At 43.1% G+C, this 12,591-nt stretch overlaps 1 protein-coding gene across 2 annotated transcripts in view; it reads left to right on the plus strand.

Annotated features, from left to right (window-relative positions):
• The window catches only part of Btbd3 (BTB domain containing 3), a 30,098-nt gene extending 17,984 nt beyond the window's left edge, over positions 1–12,114 (plus strand). The window contains exons 2-5 of one of the 2 annotated variants that reach the window (XM_087652176.1): positions 3,687–3,972; positions 4,458–4,548; positions 5,085–5,203; positions 8,128–12,114. In XM_087652176.1, coding sequence (XP_087508302.1) covers positions 3,830–3,972; positions 4,458–4,548; positions 5,085–5,203; positions 8,128–9,160 — 1,386 coding nt within the window. In that variant the 5' untranslated portion in view covers positions 3,687–3,829 and the 3' untranslated portion in view covers positions 9,161–12,114. 2 annotated transcript variants of the gene reach the window in all.
• The last annotated feature ends 477 nt before the right edge of the window (positions 12,115–12,591 follow it).

Here is a 12,591-nt window from a genome sequence, read left to right on the forward strand (position 1 = left end):
TTTTGAAACGTGCTGTTGACCCCTGAGAATCTGGACTAGAACGTCCTTTCCAGAGAACCATATGCTCTAGGCTCTCTGACTTGGCTGGCTGCTCACCTGGATCCTAGAATGGCGCTATTAATCAGAACAGAAGAATTTCAGAACAAGATAGGAGAGGCTAAATTCTTGATTCAAAGTAGATGAAGTTATCCTAAGTTGTTTGCTCATCTATCTGATGATGTACTGTGTCCTTGGGCACTGAACCTGTACCTTTGGGGCAGTCTTTCCCAAACTTGAGTACCATACACGATGTGGGCAGGTTCTCGTTAAACTGCAGTTGTGAGCCAGAGTCTTAGGGTCCGACTTCCCTACGAGCTCCTGGGGCAGGCTGCTTCTGGCCTTGGGACTGCAGGCTTAGCAGCAGTGTGTGACTTGTCTTGTCACCAGAGCAGGAAAGGAAGCTGTGTGTGGGTCTTTTAACCACCATCTCACCAGCCTCTGACCATGAGAGGGAATGGCCTTCTGCAGCAAGTGCTGCCCTAGGGAGTCCGTAGTTCTTAGTTCTCCTTCTCTTACCTTGAGGTTTTCAAGTTTTTCTACAAAGCTTGGTTTTTCCAAATACGTGGGATCTTTAATTTCAAAAGAGTGTTTTCTAAAACCTTATGTAATTTCCTTTCTCAAACTACTCCATGCGCTTCCTCTCTTCTCCTTGGTGGTGTGAAAGCCGTAGTTTTGGAGACATGCATTGTGCTGTATGTGAGATGATAAAGACCTCAAAGCCTTGTTCTGTTTCTTTTGTTTAGTCTTCTTCAGTTGCCAGTTAATAATGACTGCCTCAAATCAGCTGGTTTCCTCTTCCATTTTAATTGATCAGTCTGACCTGAGGACCCAGATACTGGGTTTGTTAGAAATATGTTTGGGATTTATGCTCAAAAATGCCTCCTATCATAAGGGCTTTGCAGCAGGTATGAATGAGAACTTCCTTCTGTAGCAGCCAGTAGAGAGACCCTCTGTTTTGACCTTCCTGGTGGGTAGCTTATGCAGGAGCTGCTTGTTTTCTTAGTGCCTTTTCCTCAGTGTCCTGTGTAAGTGAGAGACTGTCTCTCTGCAAGTGAATGTGTGTGTGTGTGTGTGTGTGTGTGTGTGTGTGTTAGGCATAGGGATTTGTGCGTTATGTGTGTGATATGTGGGGTGTTTGTGTGCGGTGTGGTATGTGAGTATAGTGGGTGTGGATGTTTGTATCTGTATGGTGTAAGTTTGTGTGGTGAATGATTTATATATATATGTATATTGGTGTGTGTGTGTGTGTGTGTGTGTGTGTGTGTGTGTGTGGTGGGGAGACAGAGGTTAACACTGAGTGTCTTCCACTGCTCTGTTATTTTTTTGAGACAGAGTCTATTGATTTAACTGTAGCTTACCAATGAGCTAGGCTAACTGACTAGCAACCTCTTTACCTACTGCTAGAGTTAGGGTTGTGGGCAGAGGCTGCTGTGCTGTACTGTGCTGTGCTGTGCTGTGCTGTGCTGTGCTGTGCTGTGCTGTGCTGTGCTGTGCTGTGCTGTGCTGTGCTGTGCTGTGCTGTGCTGTGCTGTGCTGTGCTGTGCATGTTTGCCTGCCTGCCTGCCTGCCTGCCTGCCTGCCTGCCTGCCTGCCTGCCTGCCTGCCTGCCTGCCTTCCTTCCTTCCTTCCTTCCTTCCTTCCTTCCTTCCTTCCTTCCTTCCTTCCTTCCTTCCTGTGCTGGGGATCCAAACACAGGTCTCCATTCTTGCATTGCAAGTAATTTACTTACCAACCAAACCATCTCCTGAGCCTTCTAGATGCTTTCCTACAGGTTGTACACGTCTACCATTATCCTGAAAGTACAGCTGAAGGTGATCTGCAAGGGTGTTGGTGTGTGCTGTCTTAGCCTTGCTGTTCACAATACAATACTTGTAATAAGTAAGCAGCCACTTGGTTCCATCAGAAATGGGGATGGGTAACCTTGTCCATGTCTCTCTTGCATGCTGTGCTTGCAGTGGCTTTCAGACGAGTTTAATAACGACGTCACAAAGGATGCCTTAGGATTAGGGTGCTATGGATTTAAAGACTGGTCCCTGGAATGTAATACTGCACATTAGTTACAGTAACAAGGCTCTCATTTGCTGAGGAGTCACCATGCAGGTGACTACATCGCATACAGGGCTATGGCCCTGAGGGATGGGGTCCAGGGGCAACAGATAGCCTCTCTGCTTTGAACAGACCAGAGCAGGCCCATAGACAGGGTTGGGAGTCACTCTAGTCACTGGTCTGTCTTTACAAACTGGGACGCTCCAATACATGCTGTTTGTTTTACTAGCAGCTTCTGGGGGAGCCTTACTCTCATCTAAAGCCAGGGGACCCTTTTGCCTTGTAACTAGTTAATAGGAGGCTCTGATCGGTTTAAGTAGCCCTACTGCTGGCGCTGTGTTAGAGTTTATGGATTATGTGAAATTTGTATGACAAGATTACATTAGCCTTAGGCATTGAGTTGGATTTGGAGGTCCTGAGCAGTGTCCTGTCTGACGTATCTTTAGTGAATCACAGGGTCTAAAACTGATTATCAGATTTATCTCATTTGAATGCTATTTTCATATCTAGAATTTGCCTCATGCTTCAGTACAGCTAAGCATGTGGCTATAAGCTCCTTGTAATTAACAGTGTTTTGTGACCTGGGACGCATGTCCAAGATGAATGCAGAGCTAGAAAACATCGGAAGCAAGCAAAATTCTGGGCCTTAGCAAAGCGTCCGGAGAGAAGCGTCCGGAGAGACTGAAACAAGACCCCTCTCCTCCCCCAGCTATGCTTAAAAGTATTTGGTTCAGTTTCAGAACATTGATTCCCTTTGGCTTTATAGTCTAGGAGATCTGTTCAAAACACTTGCAAGTAAACGCTGCGAGGAGGAAGATTTTTGCCAGAAAGAGATTAGACATATGTGTTCCCATTCTTTGTTAAAGGCTTTTGCTTGTTTTAGTTGAAATGAAAACGCTCCTGTACTAAAGAGAAATAAACTCCTCCCTTCCTGTTTGCAAATGTCTTTCATTTGCTGTTTATCTTAATTAAATATACAGTAGAAAAGAGAATGGAACTGCTGCTCCTTTAATATCAGAGCTGTGCACGCTACAATAGGTGTCACTGTTTGGCTTCGTCCAATCCTGATTGGTGGCTTCAGCTATTGGCTCGGAGCTCTGGCTGTCTGACTCCGTCTGCAGGGCTGTAATACCTACTCTCCTCTCCCGATCCATTCACCACACAACTTCGCCGGCTGGCCGCACTGACTCGCTGGGCTCGCCACATCTTGCTAACCTAATTCAGAAAGCAAGCGCCTCGGTTCTCTGTCTGCCTCCTTTGCTCAGCATAAGCTTTCCAGGTGATCCAGAAAACGGCCGTTTTTATGCGCAAATAAGAAAAACAGGAATCATGATGGGAATGTATTTAACAGATCCGGTCCTGGATAAAACTTAAAAGCCAGTTTCTCTTCAACATAGTGAAAAGGTCACCTTGCCTGGCTGGGAAAAGCAGGAAAATACCAGCTTGTCGGTTTCTGTTAACATCTTAGCTCCGGCTAGCCTCTTTGCCTTGATGTTCCAGCAAATTTGCGGTATCTAGCTCTAAAGAGAGACATCCTGTACTCATGGTAGATGATAAAGAAAAGAACATGAAATGTCTCACCTTCTTCTTGATGCTTCCAGAGACAGTAAAGAACAGGTCCAAAAAAGGTTCAAAGAAAGCAAACAGCAGCAGTGGTGGCGGCAGCGGCGGTAGCAGTGGGAGCAGCAAGTTGCCCCCAGTTTGTTATGAAATAATTACCTTGAAGACTAAAAAGAAGAAGAAGATGGCTGCTGATATATTCCCCCGTAAGAAGCCAGCCAACTCCAGCAGCACCACTGTCCAGCTGCAGCACCAGCACAATCTCTGTAACAACAACCTCATCCCGGCCCCCAACTGGCAGGGTCTTTATCCCACCATCAGAGAAAGGTAAGGGCCCTTGCCGCCGCCGGCTTATTTACTTTCAAAGTTTGCCAGTGTTGAAGTCTCTGCTTTTATGCGACCTGTAATGCAGTTTAACACGAATCTCCCTTTCCTCTTTCCCAGAAGCTTTGCTGGTAATGGAAAACTGTCTTGTATCTTTTCCAAAACAGTACAGCTGTTTTCCTCTCAGATAAATATTTTTGCAAGCTGTAACATTTAAGCAGCAGGGTTGTATCTGTGGAGCACAGAGGCGAGAAACCCTCCATTTCTCCTAAGCCATGGAAAAGTTCAGATAACTTTTAAAACTTCAGTCACTCCCCGTGTGTCTGGGGTGATTTCAGACAGTGGTGTGCTGGACCCTTTATTTGCTCTTTTGCTGGGAAGTGGAACACGGGACTGTTTTTGCTTAGCTTCTGTAAGTTTGCGTGTTGGGGAAAGGGATGTTAGGAATACAGGCTGCTGTGAATTAATGAATTGCCTCTTGTTTGTAGAAATGCGGTGATGTTCAATAATGACTTGATGGCAGATGTACATTTTGTGGTTGGGCCACCAGGTGGGACTCAGCGGTTGCCAGGACACAAAGTAAGCAACAGCTGCATTACCGGTTTAGTCCTGAGATTTACATAGAGGGACCCTGTCAGCACAGAGCTCCTTGTGGGCAGCTTGCCGATGGCGGGCACTGCATGTTTCGCCCAATTACAGAGAATGCAGGCCTTTGGCCACACATAATTTTGCCTTTGTTTCCTTCTACATGGTTGTAAGTCTCACCCAGAAACATGCCCTCTTCACTCTCCAGGGGTAGGAAATGTTGTAGCAGGTTTGGAAAGCCCTCTGTTTACTATTCCTATAGAAATCAGATAAATAGTCCTGGTTTTATTTATTTCACAATGGGGTGAGGGTGTATATTAATGTCAAAGCTTTGGGATATTGACAGAGAGCCCATTTTGTGTGAAAATCTTAGGCTCCCCTGTCAGGATGCACCATAACCTGGCTGTTTCAAAGATGTGGGTTAGGGACGTTGCATCCCCCCCAACCTTGATTTGCTAGCTTTTTGGGGGATTGACTGCTGAAAATGCTTTCAATTCAGTGCATGAAATGAGATTCCCCTTTCTCCACAGTACGTCCTAGCTGTTGGGAGCTCAGTGTTCCATGCAATGTTTTATGGAGAACTTGCTGAGGACAAAGATGAGATCCGAATACCAGACGTCGAGCCTGCTGCTTTCCTTGCCATGCTGAAGTAAGCATTATTCGTGTGTTCGGAAAGAGTTTGCTTGTGCTGTAGTTGTGCACTGCTGGCTTCTAAGTCAGATCTAAGTTTTCTGTAAGAGCAAAGATTCTAAAGAGAGAGGGTGCTGCTTGCCTTGGAAATGGTCCTAGAGAAAACCGCTCTTCGTTTTTCTATGGAAGTCCTATGGAATGCTGCAGGCATTGAGAGCCGTTGCTTAGCCTAGAGCCTAGGGGTGAAGAACTCAGGTAGTGAACTGCTTTTTAATGACATTTTAAAAGAAAAATAGCTTTCTGGGATAAACACTATTTAATAGGGATGTTCTCTTCCTGAAAGCAGTACACGCTAAGAAGTCTTCAGAGAAATAACCTTTACTTCATGGTTATAAAATGTTGTACCTTGTTTAGCTAGCAACACTGGGAAGACACATCCTCTGAGTTGTCTAGTGCCGCAGAAGTGGAACTTACCGTCCCATCTTCATGCACACATATTCCACCCACAGAATTGGACATGCTTATGCTGACGAAGAGATTTTTGAAGTGGTAGTGTCCTATAGTCTGTAGATTAATGCAAGCATTCTTAAATTAGTTATATAAAAGTGTAAAAGAGATTAGGGCAGTCACATACTTACATAAAAAATTTCATATCTTATAGATCCTTGCAGACTCTAATGCGTGTTAATCAGGTACCAAGAATCATCTTTACCACTGTCTAATGCTAAACAATGATTAAACATAGTAATTATAAGTTGTATTAATAAGGTTTTTCTTAATTGTTCAAGGTTATATGTTGATATGGGGATTTCAGTTCACTGGAATAAATGAAAATGTTTTTGAAGAAAATTTGCCCAGTGGGTTAAAAAGTTTGGCAATATTCTCATAATTTTTAAAACAATTATTATTTATTATTTACTGCTTACCGAAAACTAAGTTATAGTCAGTTTCAGAGTTTTTAAGTACATAATTCCTTGGTCCCGTAATGGCTTTGAAGCCTAATTGAACTAGAACTTTCCCAGTGGGGAGCAGGGAGATTAAAGGCAAGGGAGCATGGGAAGTACGACAGCATTAACTGCTTCTCCACTTTCTAACCTTCAGAATCCATTAGAGACAGTCACCGAGAGAACCCCTTTTACCTGCTTGGATTCTCGCCCTTCATCGCTGCCTGTGAAGTCAGCTCTGTGTGTGACAGTGCCATCTGTTGTTGGTGGAATGCAGCCCTAGTTAGCATCTTGGCCTCACTGAAGTCAAGTTGTGTCCTAGACACATGTTTAGTCAGGAAACAGGAGCAAGAATGGCAGAATGTTACATCTTGCCCAAATCATTTGGTGCATTATTTGTCAAATACCTTCTCTTACAGATGTAGTACCTAGGACATGTTAGTACAGTATTTAAAAATCACGAGATCAGGTGAAGCGCAGAGAACGGAGCTTGAGTGAGGTTCCATTTACCTCTTCGGTATGCTATGCTAACAGCAGTAGGAACCGAGGTCTCCCGTCCTGCGTCCTAGGGGAGTAGCTGTACTCAGAAAAGGAGTGGCAGCTCCCTTGAGTTCCAGGGTGAGGTTACAAATCCAACCCATGTTCTGGATGCTCTCCTGCTCCCGGCCTTAGGCAAAGCACAACTGTACTGCAGCTGTGTCGTGGAGTGGTCTTGCCGGTGTAACCGGCTTAGCCTATAGGGAAGAGTTTCCTGGAAGCAAGTGTTTGTTACTGAGGAAACTTTTTGGCTTGTATATGTGTGCTTATGTGTTTATTTTCTTTTCCTTGCAAAAGCTAGTCTTGATTTCTTAAGTTAGGTCTGTTTTACAAACATGAAATTAAAAAAAAAACTACAAAAAATTAGACAAAGTACTTTGTGCTTTATCGTAAAAGCTTAGATGAATTTTCTCAGTGTCGCTCAGAGGCAGAGTTGTCACTGATAACTCTTTTATCCTGTAAGATAGTGGGTCGTTTCCTCCTTCACAGACTGTCTGGAGGAATTGCCACCATTCCCCCCAAACAGCAAGAAGTATTTCCTCTCCTAAGATAGGTGCAGTTCACTAAGGCACAGAATCAGTGGATACACAAGCTCTCAGTTTTATCTTTTAATGGGCAAGTGAAAGTAAAGTCTGCTTTAGTTCTGAAAATAGGAGGAATAACTTTAGAACTTTAATACCCAAAAGATTTGTAGAATTCACTGAAAAGGTAGTATTGAAGTTTGTAAGTGGTAATTTATTGAACTTGGAACCACTTCAGAAATATTTAATATCAGGTTTTATTTTGTGTTTTAGAAAAGTCCCAAATCATTAGAATTTTTAATTTTGACCTAATAGTTTCAAAAGACATTTGTTTTTATTGAAATGGAAAGTGGAATAAAACTATATGTTTACTTTAAAGTCTTGGTGAGGCTGAAGAGAGCTGGGTCAGAGGACCAGGATTCAGGGCCCAGCATCCTCAGATGGCTCGGAACTGCTTGTAACTCTCCTTCCAGGGAGCCAGGGCCCTCTTCTGGACTCCAGGAGTAATCCCAGTGTCCAAACATGCACACATCCATACAGAAATAAATAATTTCTTTAAGCTGTGGGATTGGGAATATCAGTTCTTTAACATTTAATACAGTATAATAAAATTTTGCTAAGTTTTCATGATCTTACCTCTGCTATCCAGTGGTCTTTTAGATAATTGCAGGATCTCCTGTTTTGTTGAAATGAACTGAATCTGTCTTTATAGGACAGAGGATGAACAGTAACTGAGAGTTAATCCCTTTAATTATATAAGCTTACTGCTGAGCTGAAATATTAATATATTATGAATATATTTCAGATGCTTCTTTAACATGTTTGAGGTAACTGTCACATGAAATTATATTCTTGGACAGGCTTAAAAGCAGTGGCTTCCTTCCTTGCTTCACATGCTCATTTTGTGGAAATCCGCTTACATGTTGGCTACTTTCTTTCAGATACATCTATTGTGATGAAATTGACTTGGCTGCAGATACAGTGCTGGCCACACTGTATGCTGCCAAAAAGTACATAGTTCCTCACCTTGCCAGAGCCTGTGTTAATTTCCTGGAGACCAGCCTAAGCGCCAAGAACGCCTGCGTCCTCCTCTCTCAGAGCTGCCTGTTTGAGGAGCCGGACCTGACACAGCGTTGCTGGGAGGTGATTGATGCCCAAGCCGAGTTAGCACTCAAGTCTGAGGGATTCTGTGACATCGACTTCCAGACACTCGAAAGTATCCTCCGCAGGGAAACGCTGAATGCCAAAGAAATAGTGGTTTTTGAGGCAGCCCTGAACTGGGCTGAAGTAGAATGCCAGCGGCAAGATCTGGCCTTGAGCATTGAAAATAAACGCAAGGTCCTAGGAAAGGCCCTGTACTTGATCCGCATCCCCACCATGGCCCTGGATGACTTTGCAAATGGTGCTGCACAGTCCGGGGTATTAACTCTCAATGAGACCAATGACATCTTCCTCTGGTATACCGCATCCAAAAAACCAGAGCTGCAGTTCGTGAGTAAAGCCCGCAAGGGCCTGGTCCCCCAGCGATGTCATCGATTCCAGTCATGTGCCTATCGGAGCAATCAGTGGCGCTATCGGGGTCGCTGTGACAGCATCCAGTTTGCAGTTGATAAGAGGGTGTTCATTGCAGGCTTTGGGCTGTACGGCTCGAGCTGTGGCTCTGCAGAGTACAGCGCTAAGATTGAACTCAAACGGCAAGGTGTTGTCCTGGGCCAGAACTTGAGCAAGTACTTCTCAGATGGATCCAGTAATACCTTCCCTGTGTGGTTTGAATATCCAGTGCAGATTGAGCCAGACACCTTCTACACAGCCAGTGTAGTGCTGGATGGCAATGAACTCAGCTACTTTGGACAAGAAGGCATGACGGAAGTTCAGTGTGGCAAGGTGACTGTCCAGTTCCAGTGCTCCTCAGACAGCACCAATGGCACTGGTGTACAGGGAGGGCAGATCCCCGAACTCATATTCTATGCCTGAACCTTTCTTCTCTTATGCAGCATGAGGTGCCCACATGGGCCCTCCTTGCCTGACGCTTAGCTCATCTGCAGATATGTGGTCAGCACAGGTAATTTGTAATGAATGAAGCAGTAGGCAGTTTCTTATGTCTTTGAACCTTTTAATTATGTACAGGCTAAAATGCAACATTCCGCTTTTAACTATATGCTTAGAAGAGCCAAGTTCTTACTCAGGCTTTGTGGTTTTCGAGTTGCGTCTGTACGCCTAGGGAGATCATGTGCTTTTCCAAGTGCCCACCAACCTCCTACTTCCGTACCTCTGAAGAAGATTTTGGATCAACTTGAATTTCCTTTAATGAATGAAAATATGTATCCTAAAGTAGTATCATTATTTTTAAACAGAACCCTTTTCTTTCAATAAATAAATAAAGACAAAAACAGAAAACAGGTAAACCTCAGTGTACAAATTTGAAAGAATATTTGCTTTGTAACAAGTAAGGTTAGAAAGTAAACAGTAGGCCAGCAATCACGTTTGACTCTGTTCTCTCACATTTGTTGCTTCTGGGTCTTGCTTTTTTAGTCCTTGTATCTTAAGTTCATATATGTGCTGCCCACTAAGCAGTTCACACTCTTGATGTAAGGAGTTAGATGTTTGTTTAGCTCATGACTTCTCCTACAAAGCAGACTTAAACTCTTTCAGGTTAGAAGACAAGAGGCCAGGATGCAGGCCCTCCTTTCAGAAATGATGAAGCTGAAAAATGTCATTGTTGATAGAAAGAAAAACAGATGGCAAACTTGTTAATTTACTCTACAGAGGGTAAAAGGGAAGCCTGAAAATGCCTGTACAACCAGTAGTTCAGTTTACCAGTGAGAAGCATACACAGTGCAGAAAAGCTACTCTTGCCTGGTAGTTCCCCCCCCCCCACACACACACACATACACTCACATGCACTACTGGCTTGTTCTTAAGTCTCACTGCACAGGACTCCCGTTTCTCCTCCCCCTCCCCTGTTAAAAGAGGACCAAACAGTTCTTTAGAGGTATGGAGGAATGGTTTTGTAGCACTACTTGTCAATGTGATAAAGTACTCTTTATGCTCTTTCTTTTAAATCGAGACATTCTTTATCTGATCTTTGACCATAGACGATCTTATTTGTTGATTATGAACAAGCTTCTGGACTGCTAGAACCTGGCCTCTGGCCATCTTAAAGTGCCAATATATGACTGCAGGGTTTTTGAAAAATGGTTCGGAGTGACACTGGGTCGTACCAAGTATTCACCTCATCAGCATCACATGCAGTTCTTATTTGTCCATGGTAACATATGACAAGAGGGAAAAGCTCACAGATGACTTCTCCTTTCCCATGAAGGCTCGTGTTGGCTTAGTGCCTGTGGCCCTGGTAGTATCCAGTGTAGTCACTTGAAACTGAAATATCCATGTGTCTCTGAGCAGCTTTTCTGCTCAGCGTGATCCTGAGATGGCTCCCCGCCACCCAGAGTGTGGTCCCTGGCCACCTCCTTCTCCTGCTCTGTGAGCCAAAGTTAGCTTATCTGGAGCAGGGGCTAGTCCTGGGGTGTGTGTGTGCCTGCACAGTATGTGCATGCAAGTGTGCTTGCCAACTCAGGAACTGCCTCCTCTCTGCCTGGCTAGTAGTGGGTGTGTCAGAAATAACCCCCACACCCCTGTTGGTGCCAGCAAGGCCCAGCGAGTGACTGTTTCCACTCACTGGGCCTCTGGGCCATTTCTTCCCCTGCAGATATGGGCTTGTGGCCTTTGGCCAGCTTCCCTGGTGGAGGAGAGCACTGGATTATGGGAAATGTTTTAATCATTTTGCCATTACATACATCTGTTAACATAGGTGACCAAAAGCTGTTATTGGTGACTAGATGAATATTGAATATTCCTAGGACAACTTTCCAAAATTATCTCTCAATTGCTTCCTAATAAAGGGGATGACAGGTTGTAGTTTTGGCAAAGCATCAATGAGATAAAGGTACATTGTTGATTAAATTACTTCAACAAAGGTTTTTGCTTTACAATTATGGTTAAACATTTCAGTAACTCATAGCTACCATACAAATTGGTATGGTACATGCAAAGTGACTGGAAGGCACTTACTTTTAAGCCAGAGGAGAAGGAACTTTGTTTAGCACAGATTGCATCCTGTGAGATAGTTGAGCTGGGTGTGATAGCCTTAAAGGGGCAGTGTCTATCCCCAACTCACTCTTACTGTGATTGAGATGCCCTCCATGTGGCTAGGCAAGTGCAGTTCACTGAGGATGGAAGAACTTAACTTTATATTAATTATTATTATGTTTCCAAAAAGATATATCCACTTTCTGAGTTGGCCTATGCCAAGAACTGTGGGTAAGATTGAACAGCTGTACCTAAAATAAGAAAGTTTATGTTCTGAACCTATTCTCCTATATGCATTTTCAGCAAAATGAAAGATAATGCGCTTGCTTTGGTTTTCTTTGGTAATTTTGAACTTTGTAGTTTGTAAGAATAAAAACCATTGTTCTGACAGGGCTGGCAGCTCTAGTGTATAAACACAACTTCATTAAGCAGAAAACGCTGTAGATGCTTTGCCCAGCATACCTGCCAGTCTTCATCATTGTTCATACTGGGGATAAGGGTAACTAGGCTAGCAGTTCTAATGCAACATTCTTTAATCATATCTTAAGATAGTATTTAAGTAAATGGTCTAATTTCTACATAATTATTGCACTGAACTGTCTTTTTTTTTTTAAGGTGTTTAAATAAGCTCAGCTAATTCAGGACACTGTAGCCAACCGTGCATCAGTGTGCTTGATTTTAGCAGCTTACAGCATTATTTATGAAGGAAAACATATAAATATGAAGTACCTCATGTTGAATGTTATTGTACTGTATTTTTAATGTAACAGTGCAGATCTTGTTAGACACATGAATGTGTATAATCATGTTAAATGCAAATAAAGTAAAACTGGTTCATAGATTTGCTTTTTCAGCAGTTCTGTTGCCCTTGAATTAATAAAAACTTATTTGTCACTTTTGAATTAATAAAAACTTGTCACTTTCAGTGCCACTGCATTTACAATGGTGGTTTCCTAGGAACATTAGTTTGCAAAGCATTCAATAGCTTTCATTTCTAGAAAAAGGTGAAATTTGAAGCAAAAACATAGGAGAACAATACATGTGTTAATCAGTTATATTGTTTGAAACCTGACTGCTCAGTAAATAAGAGTGAATGGATGCGTGTATATTCCTGTTTTGGAACTCGTGGTTGACTGGCATTCCCAGGTATAGTCACCATAGTTCTCTCTATGTACCCACTGCACTAAGAGAATGCTGTACTGAACCGCATCTGGCTTCTGATGGGTCCTGCATTGCTGTTTGCCAAGGTCTTAATTGGATCCAGAAATAAAATAAACAAACTGCCAAATAAGAATGTTAGTGTAGTTGTTATATAC

The sequence above is a fragment of the Rattus norvegicus genome, chromosome 3 (genome assembly GCF_021556685.1).
Source record: "Rattus norvegicus strain SHRSP/BbbUtx chromosome 3, alternate assembly SHRSP_T2T, whole genome shotgun sequence".
Lineage (NCBI taxonomy): Eukaryota > Metazoa > Chordata > Mammalia > Rodentia > Muridae > Rattus > Rattus norvegicus.